Below are 15,891 nucleotides of genomic sequence, written 5' to 3'. Positions count from 1 at the left end.
GCCATGTCATTTAAAATAAAATAGAATATAAATTATATTGTGACATACGGTGAGCCACATCATGTTTTTGGTGACCGAAAAATAGATGCGGGATATAAGTATTTGATAAAAATCTGATAGTTTGAAGATTCAGAGAACATTTTGAAAATTCTACAGTATTTTTGATGAAGCGGATATAGTTCAGGGGTGTTCACGATATTTACCCTTTAAAATAAGATTCTATACTAATAAAATTGAGACTGGTTTAAAATTAGCCGTACAAACGCATTGAATTATTTGATACATGTGTATGAATAAGACCCCATTGAAGAAGCTTGAAGCTCTTTCCATTGCTTTCCTCGTTCAACTATCACCACTATCACGCATCTCTCTCTCTCTCTCTCTCTCTCGACTTACTTTACAGAAATGTAACATATGTTTCCCGTGTTTCTGTATCAACATTGATATTATACAATCTAAAAGAGATCTTCGTATTTTGAGAGACTTATTCGAAGAATCGTGATTTTTTGAATCAAAATTCAATTATTCATCGGTGTAATTGATGATGGCGCATCGTCATCCTGAAAATGATTACGTTGATGGAGAAGGTGACATAGAGAACGACGGAAGAGGGAGCGATGCTTCGTCGTTTTCGGAGGCGAGAGAGCCGTTGTTGAATCTCAGGAGTAGAATCAATACCACCTCTCAGATTGCTATTGTTGGCGCCAAGGTGTATCCCATCGAAAGCCTCGATTACGAGTATGAACATTTTTTTTTATATATACATTTTTACTTATCCTTGTGGTAACTTTTGCCTTAGTTCCTGGTGATTATTTTAACTTTTCATCAATCAAGAATTTTCTGGGATTTGGATTGATCGTTGCTTCTTTTTTCGATCTTCTATGCATGTAATTTTGAGCCAGCTGTGTATATTGATTTTAGAGTTGGTTAACTATATATACTACCTTGCTTTTCCAAGTGGTTCAACTCTGGACAAGATGATCCTTCATGAATTAGACACGGTTGAAGATTGCTATATGTGGAGAAAGGAGGTAAAGAATCAAAGAATAAATGTATGGTTTGACCATTAATTTGGTCTACTTCCATTGCAAAATGCACATTACAATAAAATGACTATTCTGTAATGTATGTTTGATTGATGGTGGAACTATTAAGCTACAAATTTTACTCCTGTGCTCGTAGTTTTTCTACTTGAATTAGTGGATTTAGAACCACGGGGAAAGGTCAGCTAACATCTATATTCACTTATTTGCAATCTCTTTTTGCAGGATGATTGAAAACGAACTCTTTAAGCAGGATTGGAGATCTAGGAAAAGGGTTCAGATTTTTCAGTATATTTTTCTCAAATGGACACTTGCTCTTCTCGTAGGATTGTTCACAGGTCTTGTTGGCTTCTTAAATAATCTCGCGGTTGAGAATATTGCTGGTTACAAGCTTGTGATCACTAGCGATTTGATGTTTAAGGAAAAGTAAGACCAATTCCGACCACGGATTTTTTCCTTTCATATTTTTTTTTAAATCTCGTGAGTTGTCACATAGGGCATCTAGCTTCTACTAAAAAATTGGTGGTTGTCACATATGCTATATTGCCACCAGTCACATATTTCCAAAAGTCGATCCCTGGAAGTCGGATTTATTACTACAATGTTCTACCTTAATCTTCTATGCTGTTGATATTGACCTTCTTTCTGGTGTCAAGTAACATATTACTTTCAAACTTCTAATGAAGTCTGGGCTCCATCTACTCACATTTACATAGTATGGAAAATGTTAGCAAAATGCAATTATGAGGTTGAGGTCTAATGCTCCATAGTTTTCCTCCATAATATTGATGAAAATGTTGTTTGGTTTTATATTATTGGAATGATATCAGATAAATCATGCATGTGTGATATTGGGAGTGTGAAAATGGTCTCTTTTGAACTTGTTATATTGATGAAGATTTTTCTTGCGTTGCACAATTGTATATATCTTGTTGGACAGTTGTACTTAATTCATCATCAAGGTTTCAAAATAAGCCTAAATTAACTTATTCCACTACAGGTATCTACCGGCATTTGCTGCATTTGCTGGTATTAATGTGGTGCTGGCTGTTTCTGCTGGGGCACTATGTGCATATATTGCCCCTGCAGCAGCTGGTTCTGGCATACCTGAGGTGAAAGCCTATCTTAATGGCATTGACGCTCATTCCATCCTGGCTCCAAGTACCCTATTTGTGAAGGTTTGTTTGACTTGCTCTGATGTTCCCAATGAGTAAATCGTCAGATTTTCTCCGTTTTAGTGATGAAATGATCAGCCAAAGGAAATGAGAAAAAATGTGCATAGGTTTGGAGCTAGAATAGATTTACTGGTGATCATAGCTTGAAATAGTGGAATTTTATCCATCTTGTTGTAACCTGTACTTCTGATAAATGACATGTATACTATTGCACTTTCCTTTAAATGGCAGTAGATCTGGTCCTAACTCCTAAGCACAAGCATCATAATTATGCCTGAGATCCTTTTGGCAATTCACTAAATGGAGCCATGATCCAGTTTGTCTGAAATGTATAGCAAGCTCAAATCTATGAATTTAGTTACTCATGCTCATCTATGTTTGTCATTTAACTAAATGGCTCACTTTTCAATAACCTTTAATGTCTAGCTAATACTTTTTAGGTCTTTAAAAATAGTATAGTCGTCCCTTGTTATCTGATTTAGTTTAGATCATGGTTTTACCTTCGTTGTTGCATTACGACTTTATAATCTCAAGGAACTGAATTATGCTTTATTTTCCCTCTCTCTCTCTCTCTCTGTGTGTCTTTTTCTTTTTTGGTCCTGAACTTGATTTATTCTTGTTGATGTCACATTCCAACTATTTAGATTTTTGGGTCCATTCTGGGAGTTTCTGCTGGATTAGTTGTTGGTAAGGAAGGACCGATGGTACATACTGGTGCCTGTATAGCAAATTTACTTGGACAAGGAGGCTCTCGAAAGTATCATTTAACTTGGAGGTGGCTCAGATACTTCAAAAATGATAGAGACCGAAGGGATTTGATTACTTGTGGGGCTGCTGCTGGTGTGGCTGCAGCTTTTCGTGCCCCAGTTGGTGGTGTACTTTTTGCCCTTGAAGAAGCTGCCTCTTGGTATCTTACTGTCTTCCACCTTCAGAGATATAACAACTGAATTTTCATATATTAACTTGCTAAATTAAGGATTAATGTTATTTTCTGTGGTATCTGACGAAAAACCATATAAGAATGTTATGATGATTTTTTAGAAAACATCAAGTCATACTTAGTTCCTTAGTACTGATGCGAATGATTATTCTTAATTTGGTGTACATATGAAGCAGTTCAGCGTGTTTAGATGGATCACATGTTTGTTCAAGTATGAAACTAGAGTAAATGGGTTGGCAGTATTTTATGATAGTAACAGTATCTCTCCATTTGTTTTCTGTTTGCATCTCTTGATTCCTTAAATATTCGAGAATGGACTCAAGTTTTGGGCCATACAATATAGGGACATTTGTGAAGAAATTGATTGCATAAAGATGCGTTGGGGAGTTCTATTCAGCCATCGCATATTTTAAGCTTGATGAATCAGTTTTGTCTGTCACTATATGGGTATCTGTATTTATTTTCCAGGTGGCGGAGTGCTCTACTTTGGAGGACCTTCTTCACAACTGCTATTGTAGCTGTTGTATTAAGAGGTCTCATAAGCTTTTGCCGCGGTGGCCATTGTGGACTCTTCGGACAAGGAGGACTCATTATGTTCGAAATGCATTCTTCAATACCTACTTATACCAATGCAGATTTGCTTGCAGTTGTACTAATCGGAGTTCTCGGAGGTCTTTTTGGATGCCTATACAATTATCTTGTGGACAAAGTCTTGAGAACATATGCCTTGGTCAACGAGTATGTATCAGCCTTCTTCTTTTCACTAATTTAGTATATGACTTGCAACTATCGAGCACAATTTCCTTTAGGGTGTGTTCTTTTTGGTTGTAGATTTATCATGGGAAAAAGAGGGATAAACAAAATCTTACCCTTTAAATTCTTCCTTTCTTTTTCCTCATTTTCTACAAAATACAATTTGACCCTTACTCATTCCTCCTTCTCACTATAAAGGAGGGATAATATTATCACACCAAAAATTGAGGGATAATATTATCCCTCCTTTATAGTGGAAAGGTGGGATGAGTAAGGGTCAAATTCTATTTAATAGGAAATGAGGGAAAAGAAAGGAAGGATTTAAAGGGTAAAATTTTGTTTATCCCTCATTTTCCCATGATAAAGTTACAACTAAAGAGAACGCACCCTTAGGAAATATTTGGCTAGATTTTCAATTGTATTCTAAATCATGCTCAAATATCACTTTCATATCATCATAAAAGTTCTTGTTATACTTAGTTGAACAACAATCTTTTCAAATTTTTAATCTACTTCCTGCTAGCGGATTTTTACGCTATTAAGCCGATAGACGCCTCTCTTTCTTCCACCTTCACAAAGAACTGCTTCTGCCTTCCTTGCTGTCGATGATCACTTGATCCTGTACAGTCACAACTCTAAAGTTTAAATCTTATGGATGTTATTCACTTACTTGCAGGAGAGGCCCTTCTTTCAGGATCCTGCTAGTCTCAGTTATTTCCCTTCTTACATCTTGTTTCGCCTACGGCCTGCCTTGGTTTGCAAAGTGCATTCCATGTCCCAGGGGCACAGAAAAAGAGTGCCCGACTATAGGTCGCTCTGGAAACTACAAGAGCTTCCAATGTCCGTCTGGGCACTACAATGATCTTGCATCCCTTTTTCTCAACACCAGCGATGATGCCATCCGCAACCTGTTGAGTTCGACAAACAGAAATGAGTTCGAAATCTCCACTCTCATCATTTTCTATGTTGGAACCTACTTCCTAGGCATTGTTACTTATGGCATTGCTGTCCCGTCTGGGCTCTTCATTCCCGTCATACTTGCTGGAGCCACGTATGGGCGCCTCGTTGGAAGACTATTGGGTTCCTTGTCTACACTTGACCTTGGCCTCTTCTCCGTTCTGGGAGCTGCTTCATTCCTTGGTGGCACCATGAGAATGACAGTATCCCTTTGTGTCATACTCCTGGAGCTTACCAACGACCTACTGATGCTCCCATTAATCATGCTTGTCCTCCTCATTTCGAAAACGGTGGCAGACAGTTTCAACAAGGGCGTCTACGACCAGATCGTGAAGATGAAGGGGTTGCCCTACTTGGAAGACCATGCGGAACCATACATGAAGCACCTGGCCGCCGGGGATGTTTGCTCTGGTCCGTTGATCACATTCTCGGGTGTTGAGAAGGTTGGAAATGTGATGCATGCTCTGCAGATGACCGGACACAACGGGTTCCCAGTGATCGATGAGCCCCCGTTCACAGATGCACCGGAGCTGTGCGGCCTCGTGCTGAGGTCTCATCTACTGGTGTTGCTCAGCCGGAAGAAGTTCACCAAGAACAGGGCAGTGTGTGGAGGGCAAGTTTCGAGGATGTTCGACGCCTTCGACTTCGCTAAGCCTGGGTTGGGGAAAGGGCTTAAAGTGGGAGACGTGGAGTTAACCACGGAGGAAATGGAGATGTATGTTGATCTTCATCCAATTACTAATACATCACCCTACATGGTTGTAGAGACCATGTCTCTTGCCAAAGCCGCCGTCCTCTTCCGACAACTCGCCCTCCGACACTTGTGCGTTATCCCCAAAACGCCCGGGGTAATACTTATTGTTTTTTCTGCATCCGCTACTGCATGCATCATCTTAGTAGTAGCTTTTTAGGGTTATTTGCATCGTTTTGAGTCTTTTGACATGTTCTCTGTTTGGCATTTTGCAGCGACATCCGGTGGTCGGAATCTTGACGAGGCACGATTTTATGCCGGAGCATGTCTTGGGGCTCTACCCGGAGCTTGATCACCACAAATAGACAACCTTTGATCATCTTCTTCCTCATTGGTTCTGCAAGATTTAATGGTTCGGTTGGGAAGAGCATGCACGCATGGTTGCCAATTTCTGAGAGATTTATTGAATTGATTGCTACATATTTTAGGTAATGTTACATGGTGTATAAACTAGGTCCACTGCAATAACAGAATCCCAAAAGTTCGGATAGAGTTATACATAGATTATAGTTTTGATATTCAAAGATTTTGTATTCCAGGCCACAGTTTTACTATGAACAAATTCTGGTGAATAAGGAGATTTTGCTGTCTTTAGTTGCTTTCACAGTGTTTGCCAAGTTTTAGAAAGTTTGCCGACACTTGTGGAAATAATTTCTCAATTTTCGAATAATGTACTGTGTTAGAAATAGTTGTCCCTGAATAAATGTTTTATTTCAAAACTCTATACAAAAATTAGGGCCATAACATCCGGGCAAGTCGGGTACTCTACCTGTTAGGGATGTCAATCGGCTAGTTCTACTGGATTATTCGATTATTCGAGAGTGGGCTAATCGAATTGAAAAAATTTCGAATTAGAAATTTCCAATCGTTACTCTAAACGTTCGCGTTTTGGGCTAGTTGGGCTCAAAATTTTATTTTAAAAAAATTAACTAATACTCCCGTCCCAGCTTTTAGTATCCAACTTTCTTTTTTTGGTCGTCCCACATTTTGGTATCCACTTCTATTTTTAGTAAAAGTAGGTGGGGCCCTTACTCCACTTTAATTATTTTAACTCTCACATAAAATATGGGACCCTTATTCCACTCACAACACATCAATCACTTTATTAAAACCTGTGTCGTTCTCAACTGGATACCAAAAGCCGGGACGGATGGAGTATATTTTTCTTAGCAATATTATATTTGTAATAAACAAATACATGCATAAATAAGTAGCATTTGAACATCGACTTATATAATAACTAATATGCAACTCTTAGAGATATAAAAATGCAATATTTTTTGTTAAATAATAGCTATTATTTTTTTGTTTTTACATCTAAACTAGTGTACCACCTGTGCTACGCACAGTATGTGAATTTTATACATTTAGCGTTTAAGATTTATATATTACAGCTAAGCTCAACCAAACACCCTATAAATACTAAACAACTTATAAGGTCTTTCAAAGTGTTTGGTAAAATAAATTCTTAAAAACCTTATAAACTGTAAAATTATCAAGACAAAAAGTGAGTTTTCTTTCTGTCGCTTAACTTCGCATCATAATCAAGTTCGAATTATCATTGTGAAAATACACACCAGATCTCACATATTGTTCTTCCGACATCTTCATCAAAATACACATATCTTGCACAAAAAGCTGTAAGACAATATTTTTTTTTAGATGTATTGGAGGTAAAGAAAGAAGAAATGTATAGAGATCAAATTTTGGAATCTAAGTATTGGTTCAATTAGTGCGGCACCCCGTGCTACGCACAGTATGTGAATTATATACATTTTACCATTTCAACAAAACTCCTCTAAACACTAAACTTATAAGCTATTTAAAAGCTTATAAGGTCCTTCAAAGTATTTGGCAAAATAAGGTCTTAAAGAGCTTATTAGCTGTAAAATTAAGCAGGTTATAAGCTTAAAAAAAATAAGTTCATCTACCCTAGTTTTTTTTTTTTTTTTTTTTTTTTCTGATTTTCTTATAAGTAACAATCATTATCATAAAAATAACTCAACTGTGATTTTTTTATTTTCATTATATATCCTTCTAATTTCATCTCTTTTCGATTTTCTTTCTCTAATAAAATTGTCTTTGGTCTAACCAAAATAACTTTTTTAGCTTATAAGCTCAATTATCAAAACACTTTCAGAACTATAAAATTTTAAGAACCTACACTTTATAAGCTCTTTTAAAAAAAATAAAAAAATTGTTACACTTAAAGAAAAGAAAAACACACACTCACACTATATCCTTCTAGGTGATTCGAACCTCCGACCTATTGGTTGGAGGAAAATGGTCTTACCAAGAGACTGCGCTTCATCATCTTACCAATAGACTGCACTTTATAAGCTCTTAAAACATCTTATAAGCTTCTAAACCTTATGAAGTCTTTAAAATAAGCTTAGCCAAACACACTTTTACATTATTATCAAAATTCAGATTCAAATATTTGTAATTTGTAAATGATATAAAAACATCAATAAAAAAAAATCAATAATATATCTATACTATTTATTAATTGTGAAAGCCACCCTCAAACAAAAGTCAAATCTACATTTTACAGTTCCACTTGCTGGAACCATCACGTTGTCACACCGGTGCTCATTCTTCTCAAATTCACCGGCGGTGATATTTTTCAAATCCACGGGCGACAACCACATCTCTATGGAGGTATTTTCATATATATTTCCTCATCAATTGCACACTCTCTATTAAGTACTATGCTATACTCCTTTCATAGTAAAATTCTTTACATTCTAAGAAACTTCATCTGATTCTTAGTTTATGAGTTACTTGCTTCTCAATTTGATATTCTTTGTTCAGGTTGTTGCTCCTTCCACCCACGTACTGTCGGTGATGCTTTTGAAATACAACCGCGTCAATCACTACTCTCCTCGTTGTTCTTGAGCACACCTCCTCAATTGCAAAATTGCTTAGTTTGAATTTTTGTGTTAATAATTATAGGTTAAAAATGTGTTAATAGATAACTCTACCAAAGCTAGAGATGAAGTGGTTAAATCTCGGATACTTTAATTAATCTCAGCCATTGCAGTACCCGTGCTACGCACAGTACGGGCATTTATACGTATTTTGAATTAGCATAATAAAATTATTTAATAATTCAATAAATAAAAGAAATTGACGCAATTCAAAATACTAGGGCTGGGAATCGGGTCGGGTTCGGGTACCCTACCCGAAAAAATCGGGTACCCGAACCCGAAAATACCCTAAATGCACTACCCGACCCCGACCCCGAATTTTAAATCGGGTACCCTAATACCCGACTCGGGTACCCGAGTCGGGTAATCGGGTACCCGAAATTACCCGGTCAAAACATCCTCTTCCAAGTCAACTGTGCAAATCGGGTATTTCGGGTAATAGGGTACCCGAATTACCCTAATACCCGAAAAATACCCTATTTTTTTTAAAAAAATTACCCGATTAGAATAGGAAACTCCAAAAGACACCATGGTAATTAAAAGCCTTATTATAGATGAATGTAAAGTTTGTAGCTTCATATTCGACTCCGATTTTCAGGGAAACAGAATCTTCATGAAGAGAAAAGCTCATCGCTCAATCTCTGAGTGTGAGGGCATGCTGTGGCTGTAACAGAATGAGAGATTCTTTGCATCTCTTGTAGAGTAGTTGGTATCTGTAACATATTTTTCATCTCTCTAACCACATTAACATCAATGACAAAGAAATCTTGAAATAAATTAGAAATCTGCATTAAAAAAGCAAAAAAAAAAAAGAAGAAGAAGAAGAAGAAGAAGAAGAAGAAGAAGAAGCTCACCTGTCAACGCTGTCGTCGGAGCTCGGAGGCTGCACCTGCGGCGGCGAACGGCTGCTGCTGCGGCGGCGAGGGTCGCGGACTGGGGACAGGGGAGGCGGAACGGCTGCTGCGCTGGGATGGCACCGACGCCGGGCTGGCGAGGGGCGAGGGGCGACGGCGAGTGGGGCGGCCGAGAGGTCAGGGCCGGCGCCGGCGGGCTGGGAGTTCAGTTTGGCCGTTTGGGAATTGGGAATTTGGGAGGGATGAATTTGGGAACCCGCGGCGGGAGGGAGAATCCGAATAGGGCTGGGAGTAGTTTCAAATTAGAGTTCATATTTAATTTAATTAAATTAAATAGTTTAAAATTTATAATTTATTATTTAAAATTATCGGGTAATTCGGGTATACCCGATACCCGATCGGGTATACCCGATACCCGATTCCGCAGACCCCTAAATACCCGAACCCGTACCCGATCCCGAAAAAATCGGGTATCGGGTACCCAATACCCGATTTTTTCGGGTCGGGTATCGGGTACCCGATTACCCGAACCCGGAATTCCCAGCCCTACAAAATACGAAGTAATTAATTGGCCCATTACCAAATTATACATATTACATGACTTAAATAATATACTCCTTTATAAATTATTTAAAGACACTAATTAAAGTATACATATAAAAATCAACTACTAAATGGAATATTAATTAACTATAATTAATCATTAAATAAGTTTTAATTCATTACAATTCGAATTTATTAAGCCTCAAATAGCTTCAATAAAAAAATATTCATCTTCAACAAATTATCATCTAGATAAATTCTTTTATACTCCCTTTATTCCATTAATAACGTCTAATTTTCTTTTTGGGTTACAGATACAATAATATATATATATATATATATATATATATATATACACCGTGAAAACACTTATTAAAATAAAAATAAAAATATTTTTCAATGTACGAATTTTATGTAGAACACATATGAATTCATCCAATAGGATTACGAATCAACCGTAGATCTTGATGATTTAAGGACTGAAATTTTTTTATATTTTATATTTTAAGAAGTGTTTTTATTTTAGCCCTCCCCTATATTTGTTTAAAATTTCGCACTCCAGGATTCAATCCCCAAACGTTCAATAAAATTATTGCTATGTTCGTCAAAAGCTATTAATATGTTCAACGTTTCTAACTTTCAGAAAAAAAAAAATCTCCATATATATATATATATATATGTGGAGAGAAAAATTAATTTCTCCATATATATATATATATATATATATATATACATATATATATATATATATATATATAGGGGATGGCTATACGAAAAACTCCTCTTAGACTATAATATAAGAACAAATCTTGACCATTTATATTAAATCTTGGACGGCTGAGATTAGATTATCATGGGCCGTTACATTCGAAAATGTACCTATAGTTCATAGTTAATTATCGCCCAAGGGTATATTTGGATATTGTATTTTAATCTCTCTCCACCTTAATGACTCGATTCCAAAAATATTGCTCAATTTTTTGAAAAAGAAAACGCTATCATTGACATTCAGAATTAGAAAACCCAATAATAATTTCGATTGATTCATCCAAAAAAACTAAATAAATATTCGGATTATGTGTACGTATAATTCATACTTTATGTATTTATAATTCGTTTACTTATAACACATGTTGAGATTCGGAATACTATTACATATTATTCGTATAATTCATACATAATATATTTATAATTCTTTTACATGTGCCCCGCTTTGATGCCTTTTTTCTCATGCGAGTTCATAATTAATTAAAATTTAGTTCGTGCTAGTTCGAATTCATATTATTTCAGAAATAAACTAAACAATGTATAATAGTTCATGTTAAATGTGATTTAATGCGTACTGGTTCATGCTAGTTCATTTTTCAAATGTAAATTGTAAAATAATGAATTAAAAGTGTAATCATGATGAATTATACATCGACCGTGGCATATATCTACATAATTCATACCAATACAATAGTACATGAAAATCACAATGCAATTTAGAGGTATCATATATTACGAAGCATTAAATCATAAACAAATAAAAATAACAAATTAAAAGAGGTATAATTTACATAGCCATGTCTTTTTCTATAAAAATATTGTTCTTTACCTATTGTTATATGAGATCTTATGCATTTTTATATGAAACTTTATGCATTTTTATATGAACCTTCATGCATTTTCGTATTAAACTTTATGCATCTAAAATATATCTATTTCGAGAAAATCTAATTTTTTTAATTATTAAATCCGAAAATTACATTCTAATTTTACCCCTCTCCAGATTTTGCCTTGAAATGCCTTGCCACGTGTCACCATCTTGATGTGGTCTAGATTTGGACCTACGGATCTATTATAAGCTTGGATACTACAGGAACCCAACCATATATATATATATATATATATATATATATATATATATATATATATATATATATATAGGGGTGAGCTACCGTGAGAGCACATCTTAAAATAAGAAATAAGAGCAATTTTTAATGTATGAATTTTATGTAGAACACGTATGAATTCGCTGTATAAATGTAGGAATTGTGAAAAATAAATTTTTTCAACCTTTGATATTCGAACTCAGGACCATAAATCCATCCAACGGGATTACGAATCAACTGTAGATCTTGATGATCTAAGGACTGAAAATGATTCTTATTATATATATATATATATATATATATATATATATATATATATATATATATAGGGTTAGTATCTATTGAGAAGGCTATATGTGTTAAGAATTAAGAAACAATCATAGCCTTTAATCTAGTGTAATCCTACGGCTCTAAAAATTCCATAAAATGGGCAAATCAAATTCAATGAATTTAAAATAACAATATTTTACATTACGTGAGGGTAGTAATGTAACTTTTATTTGACCGAATCAATGCACATCATTCTTTCCGCATTTTTCGACCTTCCATATGAAATTCTTTCAACATAATCAGAGGCTGCAGATTTGGAAAATAGGGTTTGGAAAATACACGAAGGCGGCTGATTTTGTAGAACGAGATTGTTGTTGGGAATTTTTGCATGGCGATTTCTCCGATGACGGTGGAATCTTCGCCGCCCGATGAGGAGATTTAATCCAAGAAGAGTGAGGAGAAAATCAAGTGGTACCCGGTGTGGCTGATGTACGATCTGGATAAAAGGAGGCCACACGCGATTGGCTCACTTGAAGGAATGGAGAATCGATCTGCAGGGTAGGCTACAAGATGTGTACCACGGTTGGTCATTTGGTGGCTCCGGCGACTACAAATTCAATAATTCTAGGTGGGAGCAGGAGCAAGAGCAGGTGCTTTATGCTTAGGTATTTTCCTTGTTCTGTTCATTTTTTTTGTTTTTTTTGCAGGGTAAGTTGTGTTGTTTTCTCTTTATTTTGAACATAAGATAAATAAATTAGGACCCAAATAGCGAATTGAATTTGTAAGTACATTCTATGTTCTTTTGTTTTTTCATTTCGATTGGGTCTGTGTTTATGTGTGCTTGTTGGGCTTTTCAATGTTCTTTTTTTTTGTATTTCTTAGGGCTTTTCCATGGGTTGTTTGCTAATTTTAGGTATTTCACTTGTTATGTTCATTATTATTATTATTATTATTATTATTATTATTATTTTGCAGTGTAATTTGTGTATATAAAAAATTTCCCTTTTATTTTGTATATCTTCTGAATTTAATGTTGAATTCTTGCGAACATATTGAATTTTTGCATGATTGTAATTTTCTTTATCTCGTTCGTGTATATGTTTGCTCATTAAAAATATGTAGAAAAATTCTTGCAATTTGTGTTACTCTGCAGGATAGAGCGTTGCTAAATGCGATTGGTAATTTGGAGCTCAATGGTGAAAATGCAGAGGCTTTGCAAAAGCTTGGTCATACTTTGAAAGTTGTAGCTATTTAGGTTAGCATGTGGAATGAATACTTTGACCTGTAGTTTGATGTGATTATTGCAACTTGTCTTTTTTTTTTTTTTTTTTTTTTAACATTTTGATTATTTTCTATTCTTGAAAGTGTGAGCTCATCTTAAAGTTCAGGTAATAGTTTTGATTCTAACTGTTTGTTCATTAAAAATATATAATCAGTTCATCAAGTTTGCAAAATTCTTGTGTAGGGAAATGATGCTCAAAATGATGAAGTGTGTGGTCAACCGATGGGTGATGATGATGTTACTCATTCAGATAAGATCCACATATGCTATTTTGAAAAACGAGGAGTTGTTCAATAGATTTGTGATTTTGTTCCTAAAAAATTATTTTACTAACTTATTTCTTTTTTAAATCATTAATGTTCAAAACAATGTATCATAAGTTCAAAACAATGTACCGTATGTTCAAAACATCAAATGGGACGGAAATCAATTTGGTGGTGACATTGAAAAGGAAGCGTCGGTGCATTACAACGATGTTTACATAAATTAGGGTGATCGAGCACTGATCAGAAACATTGTTCACGGGAAAGTGACCGAGAAGTTCAGCCTTATTTGTTTATTAGTAGTTTTTTTTAAGAATTGTCATTTATTTTTATAATAAACAAGTTAATTGATTGCTATTTTTTCAAGTATATATTGTTTTTGTTATAATGAATCGGAATTTGGTATTATTGTCAATTGATTCTTTGTCATTTTCTGTACTTTGAAGGTTTGCATTACATACTTCGTTATTACAATCCTTTGAACATGAATTAATGAAGTTATGAACTTTGTATTGAACATGGAAATTAGTAGTATTGTTTCAGGTGTTCTTCTGTTATGTGGAGTTCACCGTGTTGTTGTTTTGGAATTCTTTTAGATATTTATTGATATGGAAGTGTACTACTTGCGGATTTCGTAGAACGTTTGAATTGTGGACAGTTTTTAGCATATTATATCAGATTAAGTACCTTGTTGAATGTCATAGTTACGTCACAGTCAACGTTATTTTAAACTGTATTGAACATTGTTTTATTTAATTGAACAGTTTGATTATATAACAGTGGAACCCTATATCTCAACTCTTGGGCATTAAACTCTTACTATTAGGCAAACACAACAAAAAAAAAACGAAAAGCATTATTGTTTACTATCATGTGTAATGCTTTTGAAATCTTAAACCAAGGAGTTTACTTTTAAAAATAATGACCTACCTAATAGGATGACTAACTTAAAAAAAATCTTATAATCCAAGTATTGAGACGATTTAGTGACAATAACCCCAAATTAATTATAAGTGTGTTGAACATACACGTAAACAATATTGAACAACGTTCTTTTTGGTCTGAACTGTAAAACATGCATTCACCAATGAAAACAACCCCACGTTAATTATAAATGTGTTTGAATAATCCACGAGCTCTATTTCACTAATGATATTTTGAAAATCTTTTTTTTTTTTTTTTAAGAAGGAACTTTATTGGTTCAAGATTTCAATGTTTTATTGTTTTCTTTTTTCTTTACATGATTTCTTTGGGTGTATGACATTTCAATAACATTCTAGATATTACTCTTGGATTTAGTATTTGATTTTATTTTGCAATGGTTTACTAGAGTTATTTTTATATAATGTTGTTATGCTGATTGATGAACGTATGTATTAATAGAATATATATGAAAATCCAGTAATATTAGATTTTTGTTATGATAAAATAATGAGTAAATGTAGTTCATAACATATATAAGATATGTTCATTGTATTTTTTAAAAGATTCATTAATATAATAAGTATAAGATGTAAGTTTCATATATGTATTGTTCATTTGTAAATTGGAATCATTTGATAAAAAAATATTTTTGAAAAATATTTCGTAAAAATTAATGAAGAATAATAATTGGGTACGTAGCATGGGATATATGGATGTTCAAAAAAGTTGTTGGACGTGTTCAAAAAATGTTAGCAATTCGAAATTGTTATTTCATGTATATTTGTAGCTTATGTTAATTAGGTTTGAGTTTTTTTTCTTCATTCAAACATCTGAAAGTAATATTTGTCAATGAATATATTATGGTATCAAGATTAGTCCTAAGAACGAGCGTCTATTAAAAAATAATATAGCCAATTGCACAATATGAATGCAATGAGTGGGTTCTACAAGCATCCAAAGAACAAACCTGTGCAATCCATAAAAATTCCCAGAAAAAGCTTCAACAGTTTTAATTCAGGAACGAAAGGGTTTAAGGGCGATAAGAAATAATTAATAAGTTATAATTTATAAATCTGAAAACTAAAAAATAATAAAGATTTGCATGAATTCAAATCTTCCAAATATATCTAGATTTGATTAGTTGTAAAACATGGAAGTAACGGATTTGACTAAAACATAAATTACTATCATAACCCTATAATTAATATGAACGCATGGAAATAAATTAGATCTTGGCCGTTTGATTATTGGTATTGAAGGGATAGGATTTGTTCTCAATAGAACTCTTCCCTATATATATATATATATATATATATATATATATATAGGGTG

The 15,891-nt window shown here is 34.3% G+C and overlaps 1 protein-coding gene and 1 long non-coding RNA gene across 3 annotated transcripts; both read left to right on the top strand.

Moving 5' to 3' along the window:
• Positions 1–230: 230 nt before the first annotated feature.
• Positions 231–6,223, top strand: LOC131002912 (chloride channel protein CLC-c). Of its 2 annotated transcripts, none has more exons than XM_057929397.1 (7): positions 231–738; positions 1,269–1,469; positions 2,044–2,221; positions 2,863–3,125; positions 3,627–3,896; positions 4,588–5,716; positions 5,835–6,223. In XM_057929397.1, exons 1-7 carry the CDS (start codon positions 542–544, stop codon positions 5,922–5,924), a joined length of 2,328 nt encoding a protein of 775 aa, XP_057785380.1. In that variant the 5' UTR covers positions 231–541; the 3' UTR covers positions 5,925–6,223. The 2 variants fall into 2 exon arrangements, with proteins under 2 accessions (XP_057785380.1, XP_057785381.1); XM_057929398.1 differs by lacking the exon at positions 231–738 and adding an exon at positions 797–1,031.
• Positions 6,224–12,355: 6,132 nt separating this feature from the next.
• On the top strand, positions 12,356–14,006 carry LOC131002965 (uncharacterized). The gene is made up of 2 exons (XR_009094483.1): positions 12,356–12,755; positions 13,244–14,006. It is a non-coding gene; the product is annotated as an uncharacterized LOC131002965 (long non-coding RNA).
• The last annotated feature ends 1,885 nt before the right edge of the window (positions 14,007–15,891 follow it).

Source organism: Salvia miltiorrhiza, unplaced genomic scaffold (genome assembly GCF_028751815.1).
Source record: "Salvia miltiorrhiza cultivar Shanhuang (shh) unplaced genomic scaffold, IMPLAD_Smil_shh fragScaff_scaffold_39, whole genome shotgun sequence".
Taxonomy (NCBI): Eukaryota; Viridiplantae; Streptophyta; class Magnoliopsida; order Lamiales; family Lamiaceae; genus Salvia; species Salvia miltiorrhiza.
The sequence above is the reverse complement of the archived record's forward strand: the minus strand, read 5'-3'. Positions and strand labels throughout refer to the sequence as shown.

What these genes read in the sequence shown, in the direction of transcription:
- LOC131002912 (XM_057929397.1), top strand. Translation starts at nt 542, where the DNA reads ATGATGGCGCATCGTCATCCTGAAAATGATTACGTTGATGGAGAAGGT. An exon ending in ATCGAAAGCCTCGATTACGA is followed by an intron (nt 739 to 1,268) that starts GTATGAACATTT and finishes CTCTTTTTGCAG; the next exon opens with GATGATTGAAAACGAACTCT. An exon ending in CAAGTACCCTATTTGTGAAG is followed by an intron (nt 2,222 to 2,862) that starts GTTTGTTTGACT and finishes CCAACTATTTAG; the next exon opens with ATTTTTGGGTCCATTCTGGG.